The sequence below is a fragment of the Bos taurus genome, chromosome 27 (assembly GCF_002263795.3).
Source record: "Bos taurus isolate L1 Dominette 01449 registration number 42190680 breed Hereford chromosome 27, ARS-UCD2.0, whole genome shotgun sequence".
Classification (NCBI taxonomy): domain Eukaryota; kingdom Metazoa; phylum Chordata; class Mammalia; order Artiodactyla; family Bovidae; genus Bos; species Bos taurus.
In genome coordinates, this window is record NC_037354.1 from 27,185,562 (window position 1) to 27,198,451 (window position 12,890).

At 42.1% G+C, this 12,890-nt stretch overlaps 1 protein-coding gene across 8 annotated transcripts in view; it reads left to right on the plus strand.

Moving 5' to 3' along the window:
* Nucleotides 1-12,890, plus strand: part of WRN (WRN RecQ like helicase) — a 127,140-nt gene that overhangs the window by 64,535 nt on the left and 49,715 nt on the right. For all 8 annotated transcript variants that reach the window (XM_024986205.2, XM_024986202.2, XM_059882175.1 and 5 more), the window contains 1 exon segment: nt 3,333-3,520. In XM_024986205.2, coding sequence (XP_024841973.1) covers nt 3,333-3,520 — 188 coding nt within the window.

Here is a 12,890-nt window from a genome sequence, read left to right on the forward strand (position 1 = left end):
AAATCCCATGGGCGGAGGAGCCTGGTGGGCTGCAGTCCCTGGGGTCGTGAAGAGTCGGACACGACTGAGCGATTTTACTTTCACTTTTCACTTTCATGCACTGGAGAAGGAAATGGCAACCCACTCCAGTGTTTTTGCCTGGAGAATCCCAGGGACGAGGAAGCCTGGTGGGCTGCCTTCTATGGGGTCGCATAGAGTTGGACATGACTGAAGCGACTTAGCAGCAGCAGCAGCACCACCACCACCACCCAAATTCAGAGGCAAATGGAATAGTAACAGTTCTTGGAATTTGTAGTGGTAGCACCATTGAAGTATATGTCTTAAGGCATTCCTAGATTTATAGTCACAAGATTAATTTACATTTTATTGCTTTTTTCACCAAAACTTTGTACTTATTACCAAAGAAACCAAGATTTGCCAATTTAAAGAACAAGTCTCGTGAGTTGTGAACTTGATAAAACTGAGTGACAAGGTAATTTATCAACCATACCAGTTTGCTTTTAAAAATTAAAAAGTTGAAGCTGTTAAGAACTATGCTGTAATATAAAGAACAGACTTTGGACTCTATGGAAGAAGGCGAGGGTGGGATGATTTGAGAGAATAGCATTGAAACATGTATATTACCATATGTGAAATAGATGACCAGTCCAAGTTCGATGCTTAAAACAGGGCACTCAAAGCTGGTGCACTGGGACAACCCTGAGGGATGGGATGGGGAGGGAGGTGGGAGGAGGGTTCAGGATGGGGGAGACATGTACACCCATGGCTGATTCATGTCAATGTATGGCAAAAACCACTACAGTATTGTAAAGTAATTAGCCTCCAATTAGAAGAACTATGCTGTGATGACTAGATAAACTGAGAGCTTCCCAGCAAACCAGGATGTATGGATACATCTTTCTCCTAGCCAACCTGAGAGTTATTTTCAAGCTTTACCCTAGTTTACTTCTTTTAAATATCATAAAGCACCAGAGTTTCTAAGCAAAAACATTCTGTTCACTTCTGAAGTGAAAGTAAATACTGTTCCTTTAAATTTAGTGCATTCCATTACTTTACTGTGTTTTCTAAGTTACGGAAGCAACATTCTTAACTGTGCCTTTCTAGGATGTCGGCAAAGGAATGAATCATTTATGGTGATTTTCTCTGTTAGCTGGTCACTAGAATAAGGAGTTTCTCGTGGCAAAATGGGAATTTTTAAGTTAGAAGAGAGGTTAACATCCAGTAGCCCTCTCCATCTCATATTTTGATGAAAAAACTGAGGCCGAGAGAAGTTAGCTCTTGCCAGAGTGAGTGGCGCATCTGAGAGTAGTGGCCGTGTCTCCGGAGTTCTTGTGTAGAATTCTTTTCAGATGTTCCATAATAATGTCAGTAATAGCTGACACTTGTCACTTGCCTTCTGTGTACTGTGCCGTTATATTCCGCATATTAGACCTTTTATCCCATTTGCTCTTCACAGTGACTTTCTGAGGTTGTTGCTGTTGTTGTAGCCATCTTAGAGATGAGGAAACCAGCGTTTAGAATATGAAGTAAATAGCTCATGGGAATTCCCTGGCGACTCAGCACTCCCACCTCAGGGGGCGTGGCTTCCATCGTTGTCCAGTGCAGCCAGTGTGTCTAAAATACGCAGCTCAAAATCTCACATCCCGTTAGTGGCGAAGCTGGCTTTGAACTGAGGCAGCTGTTTCTGAGCCAGATTCTTATACTACTGTGCTGCTATTTTGCCTGATTTTTCTACTAACTCCTTCAAAATGTGTCAGGTTCATGCTTGTTTCCTTTTTTTCGCAAAAGCATTGCTTGTCTGCTCTTTCGTGATATTGCATAGAAATGAACCAGGCCCTCTTATCTATCCTGAAAACGTCTGTATTTATCTGTATATGCAGTTAAATACCAAGCATTTTTTTAGTTCATTTATAAATTGTTTGAGTAACAGTTAAACTGATGGAAATGCTTCATTGTGGTAAGGTGAGAATGTTCGTGTCCTGGAAAATTCAGTGTTTGAACTTCCCTTATTCTCAGCCGTATTTTTGATACAGATATTTTTGTTTGCTATAAAGATATATAGCAGGTATATACATATATATTAAGCCATATATATTAAGCCTTGATTAGAGAAACTAGTTTCTTTATAAATTGGCCTGTTCCTATATGTTATTAGGCAGATGCTCTCTAAATTCAGAGAATAGTCTGATTGTAAACCAAAAATCAATTAAGTTGATTTGGGGTGTTTTTTAATAATGTCACAGAATTTAAGGCTAGAGAATATCAAAATGTCAGTTAACTGGTCACATTGATTTTGGTTATCATTTTTTTCCATTTAAAAACTGCTCCCAGACTTAATTGATTTTTCCTTGCATGAACTTTGAGATAGTTTTCAGTTTAATAAAGCTATATTGATTATAAAAGTAGTTTACAGTTTTTAATAAATTGTATCTTTTTTCAAATTCTATAATTGCATTTTTACAAATTGTACCTAAATTTTCACTTATGTACAGTAATTGCTTCAACTGATTTGCAGGGTAAATGTATTGCATCTGAAGAGCTGTGTTATGAGCATATTATTTACCATATTTTATAATAAGCCAAAAAGTATTCAGAAAGTTGTAATCTTGGATATCAAGCAGCTAATTATATAGGAAGAGTTTTTCTGATTATGAGATGATTGCATAGTTGATTAATACTCCCAGTGATAATAGTGATGAAAAAATTAAATCTAGAAGTCTACTGTACTGAAAATAGAACATGACTTGGTTGCTCAAGGAATCAGTTAATACTAGATGTCTTATTTTCTGCATTTTCCTTTTATATTGTATGCCACAATTAACCATTTAAAACTGTTGAGAGGTTATCCAGGTAATTGAGAGCTATTATTTTAGATCTGAAAAGCCATATACCAGTGTAGTTAGTATAGGAGTAAAACAAGAGCCTTGGTTGGGCTCGGTATGGCTAAATTTTCAGTGAGTGCAGGGTTTATAATTTATGAATTATAGATTATCAAAGATAAGACGTAACTTACCCCTCATTTGTCCCGGCACTGTAATAAATGTATAAGTAATAAATGGAGAGGTAGATAGCTAATAAGTGGATTTAACTTTAGATAGAAATTGCATTTAGAAATCTTATGAGTTTAGTGTTTGAATGATTTCTTAGAAGGCTGAGAAACAAGAAGAAAGTGTTTTTCTTCTTCTTTGAAAGAATAATTTTAAAGTTTCATTTTTATCACTGTTCTCTATTCTTCCTGTAATTGTCTTCCAGTGTCTTTCTAAGAAGGCAATAGAAATGTTGGGAATTAACAACCTCTCTCCTTTGTTAAAAATCCCTTTTCCTTGTTTCAGGTTCCAATTGTTGCACTGACTGCTACGGCAGGTTCTTCAGTCCGAGAAGACATTGTATGTTGCTTAAACCTGAAGGATCCTCAGATAACCTGTACTGGTTTTGATCGACCAAACTTGTATTTAGAAGTTGGACGAAAAACAGGAGACATCCTCCAGGATCTGAAGCAGTTTCTTGTCTGTAAGTCAAGGTGAGCATTTCATGGTTGATAAATTTTGGTAACTATTTTGTTCTTTATAAAAAAGTATTTTATTTTTAAAACTTATCTCTTTGGAATGTATATTTAACATATTTGAAATTCTGCTTAGCTTCAGTTCAAGTGTGATGTTATATAATCAGTGACTAAGGAAGGGAGAAACTAATTTTTCTTATGTTTTTATACTCCATGCTGTTATTTGAAGAGGACATACACTCTTAATGAGCTTCCCTGGTAGCTCAGCTGGTATAGAATCCGCCTGCAATGGATTGCAGGTTGGACCTGGGTTGGAGACCTGGGTTTGATCCTGGGTTGGGAAGATCTCCTGGAGAAGGGAAAGGCTACCCACTCCAGTATTCTGGTCTGGAGAATTCCATGGACCCTATAGTCCACAGGGTTGCAAAGAGTCGGACACAACTGAGTGACTTTCACTACACTCCTAATAAGTGACAAATTTACAAAAAAAGCAAATGAGTCTTTTATCTGAATTCTGCCTAGTTCACTAGTTATATGACTAACTTGAGTTTTAAGGAATTTAAATACTTTTTGAGCCCATATCATGTATCAAGTAGTATTCTAGGTGCTTCAGGTAAATGATCTAGTTTGATTTTTATAACTGTTCTGTAAGCTACATATTATTTTCATTTTACTGATGTAGAAACTGTCACTAGCACTTCTTCCTGTTTATTTTGTTTTTGGACATTTTATGTGTATGCTAAGAAAGCTTCTCTGATCTGTTTTCTCAGTGAAAAACTTACAATTTTCGCATTATGAAATGTGAAGTTAGAGTAAATGGAAATAATTGTCCTATCCATACAAATACAAAGCAAATCTAGGAAAATAGAATTTAAAGAACATTGTTAGTATTTTCCTTCTCAGGAAGTAATAAAAAGAAGATTGATCCTAGGTTAGGAAACCCTAAAGTAACTCTTAAGGTCTTTTAGGGTGAATTTAAATATAGAATTCACTGTTGGCTTGACTGTCCTGTGTTCAGGTTAAAGCACGCGTGTAATGAATGTATTTTGAGTGTTCTGGCTGCTCTAGGGAATCTCTCCAAAGTGAATACACATTGTACTACACTTCTTTTCTGTCCTAAAGGTAAAATGTTCTCTTGGAGAAGGCTATTTATTTTACGTTAGCATCTCCACAATCAGATCCTTATTTACTTTCCTAATACTTGATCCTTTTCAGTCCATAGTATTCTCAAGCTCTATGGTGCTTGAAACCTATCTTTTTTGAAACTGTGCTTGCCTTTTTCCCCCCCAACACTGTGACACTGCGATTATATTGTCTTCTTATCATATCTTAAATAAATGATTTCTTCTCACGAGGTGAGAAGGTTTGTATTACTTTTTAGCTCAGACTAATATAGCCTCTCTTAACAGACCTCCTTGCTCCTCAGCCATCTGTATACAGTTGATGTATCACCTGAGAGCATATCACCTGAGAGCATATCCCCTGAGTCTTGGTGTTCCTTTTTTTGTGGCTCCCTCTTTCCTAAGACCATCCAAAGATTTTGAAACTGACTATGACTGGTTTTTCTAAAAGCAAATCCGAAATGATTTTGCACCTGTTTTGCATCTTCCAAGAAGAGTTGTGGTAGCAGGGAACCTTGAAGAGTCAGAATGTTCTCTGTAGAACTTGGGCAAATAGAAGTTTACCTCTTGGAAATTCCCTGGCAGTCCAGTGGTTAGGGCTCCATGCTTCTGCTGCAGGCAGCATGAGTTTGGTCCCTGGTCGGGTAACTAAGACCCCACACGCCATGTGACTTGGCCAGAAACAAAGAAAAAAAGAAAAAAATTTTCCTCTTAATGAGCACTGCGATGGAGGGTAAGTTAAGACTTCAAGGTGTTACCTGTTATCTTCATTTTCTTCCTTTCATTTAATTCTACTATTTGTTTATCTGTATTCACATTTTTTCTCTTCGTTGAGCCATCATGTTTCTTAAAGTCTTACCTTATTTGTTTTCTATATGCATGATGCGTTTAATTTAAATAAGCCTGTCTCACCTATCTAACTTGATTACATGAGGATAGATTTTTTTTCCCCCTCTCAGAAAGTTGTTATGAGGAAAAAACTGTCTTTAGTAAACCTCTTGGCAAAGTAATGAATCCTCTTGTAATAGTGAGGTAGGAGATAGGTAGACCCCAGGCTGAGCAGCTGCAGCCAGTCTCCCACTGACACTTTGAGATAAGATGCCAGAAGGAGCACTGGGCCCTGAGACAGTGACCACAGTTTCCTCATTCTTATGGTTAAGGGGATTTCTCAGCCTGACACAATGTGCAGAGAAAGTCCTCAGCTGTCCCCTAAGGAATTCCATATGACACAGCTCTAGGGGAGGGGTCGAAGGATGGAGGAGGCGACAGCCCGTAACACGTCCTGCCAACCTCCCTGAAACCTTTGCACTGGAATCCATCTTTGCTGAGAATCGTGCACACCCACCGAGAAGGACCCTGAGTCAGGCCAGATATGGGCACAAGCAAGATGATTGGCCAGAGACAACCGGGAAGACTGCCCCATATGAGCGATCCATGCCACGCCTGTTGGGTGCAACTCACTCTGTGAGTTCACCCGTGTGCTCTTCCACACGAGCTTTGCTTCTGTTAATAACAACAGCCTTTTTGGGCTGGTTGATTCCATGCTGCCACACCTGAATCTTTGAGATGCCTGGTCCCAGAGGATACATCCCAGTGTTGGAAAAATAATCATAAGACTGTACAATCAAAATAACCTCCCCAGGGAGTCCCTGGCAACTGCAACATTTTTCTCTATTCAGGGAACTAAGTTCAGCCAAAGACATCTGATTCAGGGTTGCTGGGGATCTCAGGGACGCCTTGGACCCCTTCTAGATTAAAAGAAAGAAAGTGAAGTTGTTCAGTCATGACTGTTTGCAACCCAAGGGCTATCGCCACCAGGCTCCTCATTCCATGGGATTTTCAGGCAGGAGTACTGGAGTGAGTTGCCATTTCCTTCTCCAGGGGATCTTCCTGAGCCGGAGATTGAAGCCAGGTCTCCCGCATTGCAGGCAGAAGCTTTACCATCTAAGCCACCAGGGAAGCCCAGATTAAAGCCTTCTGGTAAATGTTTCCAGGATGCCGGATTACATTTCTAGGTTAGCCTCTTTGTTCTTGGTTGCAGGTTGTTCAACATGAGGGGACCCCCTCCTAAGTCAGAGGGAACACCTCTGGGCTGTTTCCTTAAGAACTGGAAGCTATTTAAATTAGATGGGCTAAGAAAAGAAAAACTTAAGTTTTTCTGTAATACTTCCTGGCTTTTATATAATTTGGGTGATGGAGAAAGATGGCCCCAAAATGTGTCTGTAAATTATCATACCATCTTGCAATTGGATCGTTCTTGCTGCAGGTTGGAACAATGGACTGAGGTTCCCTGCGTCCAGGCCTTCATGTCCCTTTACCGGAGTCTCGCTCTGTGCAGCTCAGAGGCCTGGGGAACCAGAGAATTCTCCCAGCATTCTAGATGGTCCTCATTTAACTTCCCCCAACTCTCAGTGGGGAAACTGAGCTTCTCCTATTCTACTGTGCTGCTAAGTCGCTTCAGTCATGTCTAACTCTGTGCGACCCCATAGACGGCAGCCCACCAGGCTCCCCCGTCCCTGGGATTCTCCAGGCAAGAACACTGGAGTGGGTTGCCATTTCCTTCACCAATGCATGAAAGTGAAAAGTGAAAGTGAAGTCACTCAGTCGTGTCTGACTCTTAGTGACCCCATGGACTGCAGCCCACCAGGCTCCTCCATCCATGGGATTTTCCAGGCAAGAGTACTGGAGTGGGTTGCCATTGCCTTCTCTGATTCCTACAAGTACCCCTGATTCTCCAGACCCCCCTGGCAAATCCCAAACCTCGCTTCCCTATTCACCTCTAAACACACTGGTACCACACTTTGCCAACAAAGTTCTGTCTAGCACAGCTATGGTTTTTCCAGTAGTCAGGTATGGATGTGACAGTTGGACTATAAAGAAAGCTGAGCGCTGAAAAATTGATGCTTTTGAACTGTGGTATTGGAGAAAACTCTTGAGAGTCCCTTGGACTGCAAGATCCAACCAGTCCATCCTAAAGGAGATCAATCCTGAGTGTTCGTCGGAAGGAGTGATATTGAAGCTGAAACTCCAATACTTTGGCTGCCTGATGGAAAGAACTGACTCATTTGAAAAGACTCTGATGCTGGGAAAGATTGAGGGCAGGAGGAGAAGGGGATAACAGAGGATGAGATGGTTGGATGGCATCACTGACTCAATGGACATGAGTTTGGGTAAACTCCAGGATTTGGTGATGGACAGGGAGGCCTGGAATGCTGCGGTACATGGGGTCACAGAGTCAGACATGACTAAGCAACTGAACTGAAGTGACCCCAGGATGAAAAAGCTAATCCCACCACTGAGGTATTTCATAGGTGGGCCTTCCAGTCACCCAGGATCAGGGAGAATGTGTCCTCCCAGGGAAGCAGCAAATGGCGAAAGCACAGTCTGAGTGCGCCTGCCCTTCTCTTTAACTGATTCAGCAGAGTGCAAACGAAGACTGGGCCAGTTTTCTGAAAACCCTAGTAGGTTTACTGAAGGATTTCAGGCCCTAACCCTGGCATTTGGTTTACCTTGGAGGGACATCCAACTAATCCTCACTACCTGCTGTACCTGTGAGGAGAAGCAGAGGGTTTGGACGGCAGCCTCGGGGCACACTGAGCAGCTTGTCAGAGCCCAGCCCAGCGTTTATGATATGCTGGGGATGCAGAGTCCCTCTTGGGATGATGGGCCAGGAACCACATTATTCAGTGCCTATTAGAAGGAATGAGGAATGCATTAGAAAACCAGTCAGCTATGAAAGGGTCAAAGAAGTGACCCAAGAGAAAGAAGAAAATCCAGCCCTCTTTTGGGGACAACTTGTGGAAGCTTTTAGAACGTTTACTAACATAGATACCTCCACTCCTGAGGGTCAGTCCCTACTGGGACTACCTTTTATCATTCAGTTCGCCCCTATGACAATAGGCGAAAACTTCAAATGTTACAGTCAGGGCCACAAACCCTGATGCCCCACCTGCTAGAGGTGGCTTTTGGGGTAAAAAATCAAGCTGAGGAGAAGAAAAGAACTCAGTGTGAATTGAGGCAGGCCAGAGCCAAAGCTCAGCTGATAACGGTTGCTGTCGGACACACTTTGCAACTTCAGGGCCACTGAGGGGACAGCAGGTGTCAACCATCAGTCCAGAGGTTAGACCAACACGGGGGAGTGCTTCAAAGGCAAGTCAACTGACCACTGGGCCCGTGGATGCCAGAAGGAGCCTCCTAGGCCATGCCCAGTCTGTAGACAGGCTTGATCCTGAAGAGGAAGAGGGACTCCTGCTTCTGAGATGACCATGCTGGGCTCCTGAGGTGTCCTGGCAGCTTCCCCCACACCTGCCCTGAGGTGTCTATCTCCATCAAGGAACCTGGGTCATCTCTGATGTGGCGGAAAAAAGATTGATTTTTTAATTGATACAGAAGCCACTGACTCGCCTGACTTCTTACTCTGGACCTTTTTTCTCTAAAAGCTGCACAGTGACAGGTGTCAGTGAAAAGCCTCATATCTGTTAATTCACTGGAATCATGTTTGCCAGTTTGAACAGTATTTGGTCTCATCATCTCACATGGTAGCAAAGTAATGCTCAAAATTCTCCAAGCGAAGCTTCAGTTAAACATGAACAGAGAACTTATAGATGTTCAAACTGGATTTAGAAAAGGCAGAGAAACCAGAGATCAAATTGCCAACATCTGTTGAACCATAGAAAAAGCAGGAGAGTTCCAGCAAAACATGTACTTCTGCTTTAAAGACTACGCCAAAGCCTTTGACTGCATGGATCATAACAAACTGTGGAAAATTCTTCAAGAGATGGGAATACCAGACCACCTGACCTGCCTCCTGAGAAATCTGTATTCAGATCAAGAAGCAACAGTTAGAACTGGACATGAAACAACGGAGTGGTTCCAAATTGGGAAAGGAGTACATCAAGGCTATATATTGTCACCCTGCTTATTTAACTTACATGCAGAGTACATCATGTGAAATTCCAGACTGGATGAAGCACAAGCTGGAATCAAGATTTCTGGGAGAAATATCAATAACCTCAGATATGCAGATGATACAACCCTTATGGCAGAAAGTGAAGAGGAACTAAAGAGCCTCTTGAAAGTGAAAGAGGAGAGTGAAAAAGGTGGCTTAAAACTGAACATTCAAAAAACTAAGATCATGGCATCTGGTCCCATCACTTCATGGCAAATAGATGGGGAAACAATGGAAACAGTGAGAGACTTTATTTTCTTGGGCTCCAAAATCACTGCAGATGGTGACTGCAGTCATGAAATCAAAAGTCACTTGCTCCTTGGAAGAAAAGCTGGACAGCATATTAAAAAGCAGAGACATTACTTTGCCATTAAAGGTCTGTATAGTCAAAGCTGTGGTTTTTCCAGTAGTCACATATGGATATGAGAGTTGGACCATAAAGAAGGCTGAGCGTCAAAGAATTGATGTTGAACTGTGGTGTTGGAGAAGTCTCTTGAGAGTCCCTTGGACTGATCAAGGAGATCCAATCAGTCAATCCTAAAGGAAATCAGTCCTGAATATTCATTGGAAGGACTGATGCTGAAGCTGAAGCGCCAATACTTTGGCCACCTGATGTGGAGCTAACTCATTAGAAAAGACCCTGATGCTGGGAAAGATTGAAGGCAGAAGAAGGGGACAACAGAGGATCAGGTGGTCGGATGGCATCACGGACTTGATGGACATGAGCTTGAGCAAACTCCAGGAGTTGGTGATGGACAGGGAAGCCTGGCATGCTGCAGTCATGAGGTCGCAAAGAGTTGGACACAACTGAGCAACTGAACTGAACTGAAGTGGGCTCACATGCCTTTTTGGTTGTCACTGAGTGTCCTACCCCACTAATGGGGAGAGACCTTCTGAGTTCCCTGACCGTATTATGGTTAGGAGGTCCCGAGCAGCGCCCCCTCTACCTTTTTTTTTTGTTAAATACAAATGAGGAATATAGCATGGTGGATGGGCTCTGAGCAGTAAATGATAAGAGTGGTTCCTGTACATCCCCTTATGATTAATCCTTATAGCATCTTAGTCCAGCTCCCTCAGGATGCTAAATGTTTTACTGTGCTCAGCCTCAAGGATGCCTTCTTTGGCATCCCAGTTCATCTCTCATCTTCACAGTATCTGTTGATCTTCACAGTATCAGTTTGCCTTTGAGTGGACCAACTCCCACTTGGGTCAGATGCAACAATATACCTGGGCAGTGTTGCTTTAGGGGTTTTGAGACAGCCCACACGTGCTTGCCCAGGCCCTAGGAAAGAAACTAGGGGAAATATGCCTAAAAGAAGGGCCTGTTCTACAGTATGTAGATATATTGATATGTAGCCCCTCCATGGAGGCCTTAGATCAGAACACCATTGAAATTCTTAATTTCCTTGGACTTGAGATTATAGGGTCTCCCAGAAAAAGGCGCAGATCTCAAAGCAACAAGTTAAATACATGGGATCCATAGAAAATAATCTGTATTAGGAAGGCTGCAGTCCATGGGGTCACTGAGGGTCAGACACGACTGAGCAACTTCACTTTCACTTTTCACTTTCATGCATTGGAGAAGGAAATGGCATTCCACTCTAGTGTTCTTGCTTGGAGAATCCCAGGGATGGGGGAGCCTGGTGGGCTGCCGTCTATGGGGTCGCACAGAGTCGGACACAACTGAAATGACTTAGCAGCAGCAGCAGCAGCAGGCCTAAATATTCCAAAGACAAAAGGACATCTCTATACCTTGGGCTTCCCAGGTGGCGCTAGTAGTAAAGAACCCACCTGCCAATGTAGGAGACATAAGAGATGCAGGCTCGATTCCTGGGCTGGGAAGATCCATCAGAGCTCCTGCTCTGAGTCTTCCCAGTTGACAAAAGCCACGCATCTGGTATGTTAAGTTTATTTCTTCGAGGTGGCAGCAGTTCCATGTCAAGATGATGGTTATTCAGGGGTTCTAGCCACTCCCTGAGGCAGATTCTTCTGGACCAACAGCAGAGGTCTCCCTGGGGCTCCGTGGCAAGGCAGGATGAGAGTTCTGTGGCCCACGAGCCCAATGCCAGCCTGAAGAAGCTACAGAAGGTGGACCTTTGCCCTGCATCCTCCCAATAAAAATTCCCTGGGGTCCAGGAATCTCAGAGGGGATGTGAGGTAGGCAATAGGCGGGCCCCAGGCTGAGCTGCTGCAAAGTCTCCAGTTTACACTTTGAGAGAAGATGCCATTGAGAGAAGATGCCATCAGGAGCACTGGGCCCTGAGACCACAATTTCCTCTTGCTGTGGTCATCCCGACGTGTGCAGAGAATGTCCTCGTTGTCCTCTAAGGAATTCTGAATAATGCAACTCTAGGGGAGGGGAAAAGGAAGGAAGAGATGCCAGCCCATAATATGTCCTGCCAACCTCCCAAAAACCTTCGAGCTGACCAAGGAAGAACCCCAAGACAGGCCAAATATGGGAACAAGCAAGATGACTGGCCAGACATAACCTGAAGAGTGCCCTCATATAAGCAATCTAAGCCTCCCTATTGGGTGCAGCTCACTCTATGAGTTTGCCTTTGTTTTCTTCCACACGTGCTTTGCCTCCAATAAATGCTCGTCTCTTATGAATTCTTTTGGCAGAAAAGACAAAGACCAAGGCCCTTCTTCCAGTCATTTCACTGATGTAGTCAATAGGAATGTTCACTGCTTTGATTTTTCGGTTCTATAAATTCAAATTTTCATATTTTCTACTTTTTTTTTTATGTAAAAAGCGATCCATATTGTTAGTATCATTTTGAACAGTACAGATGCATGTAAACTGAAGAGTACTTAGATTCTCCAATCCCATTCCTCAGTTTTCACTGCTGACATTTTTGCATTTAGCTTTATAGGTTCTGTTCTTTGTCTTAGACTATGCAAATATGTGCTCTCAATTGTTGTTGTTGTTAGCTTGCCACAGAAATGGTGTTGTAGTATGTCCATTTTGTCTGCAATTTTCCTCCTTTTTGTATCTCTGTTATCTTTCTGTATATTGTGTTTTCTTAAATTAGGCCTTTATGTTTTAAGATGTTACAGTATTCACGTTTTGGTACACAGTTCTTCCTTTGAAAAATATTTTTTTAATGAGATTCTTGTACATTAAAAAGATAATTTGCATTTTTTTTTGCACTCCATGGAGTGAAATTTTGACATGGAAGCCCATTTGGTCACTCTCAAAAATTACTTTGGGTAGATGATTTAGTTAAGACTCTTAGAGTAAAATTGCTGCATTATTTTTCTAAGTTTTCAATGATTTTTACCATAGTCCTTCTTAAAGGTTTTTATACATTTACTTTTT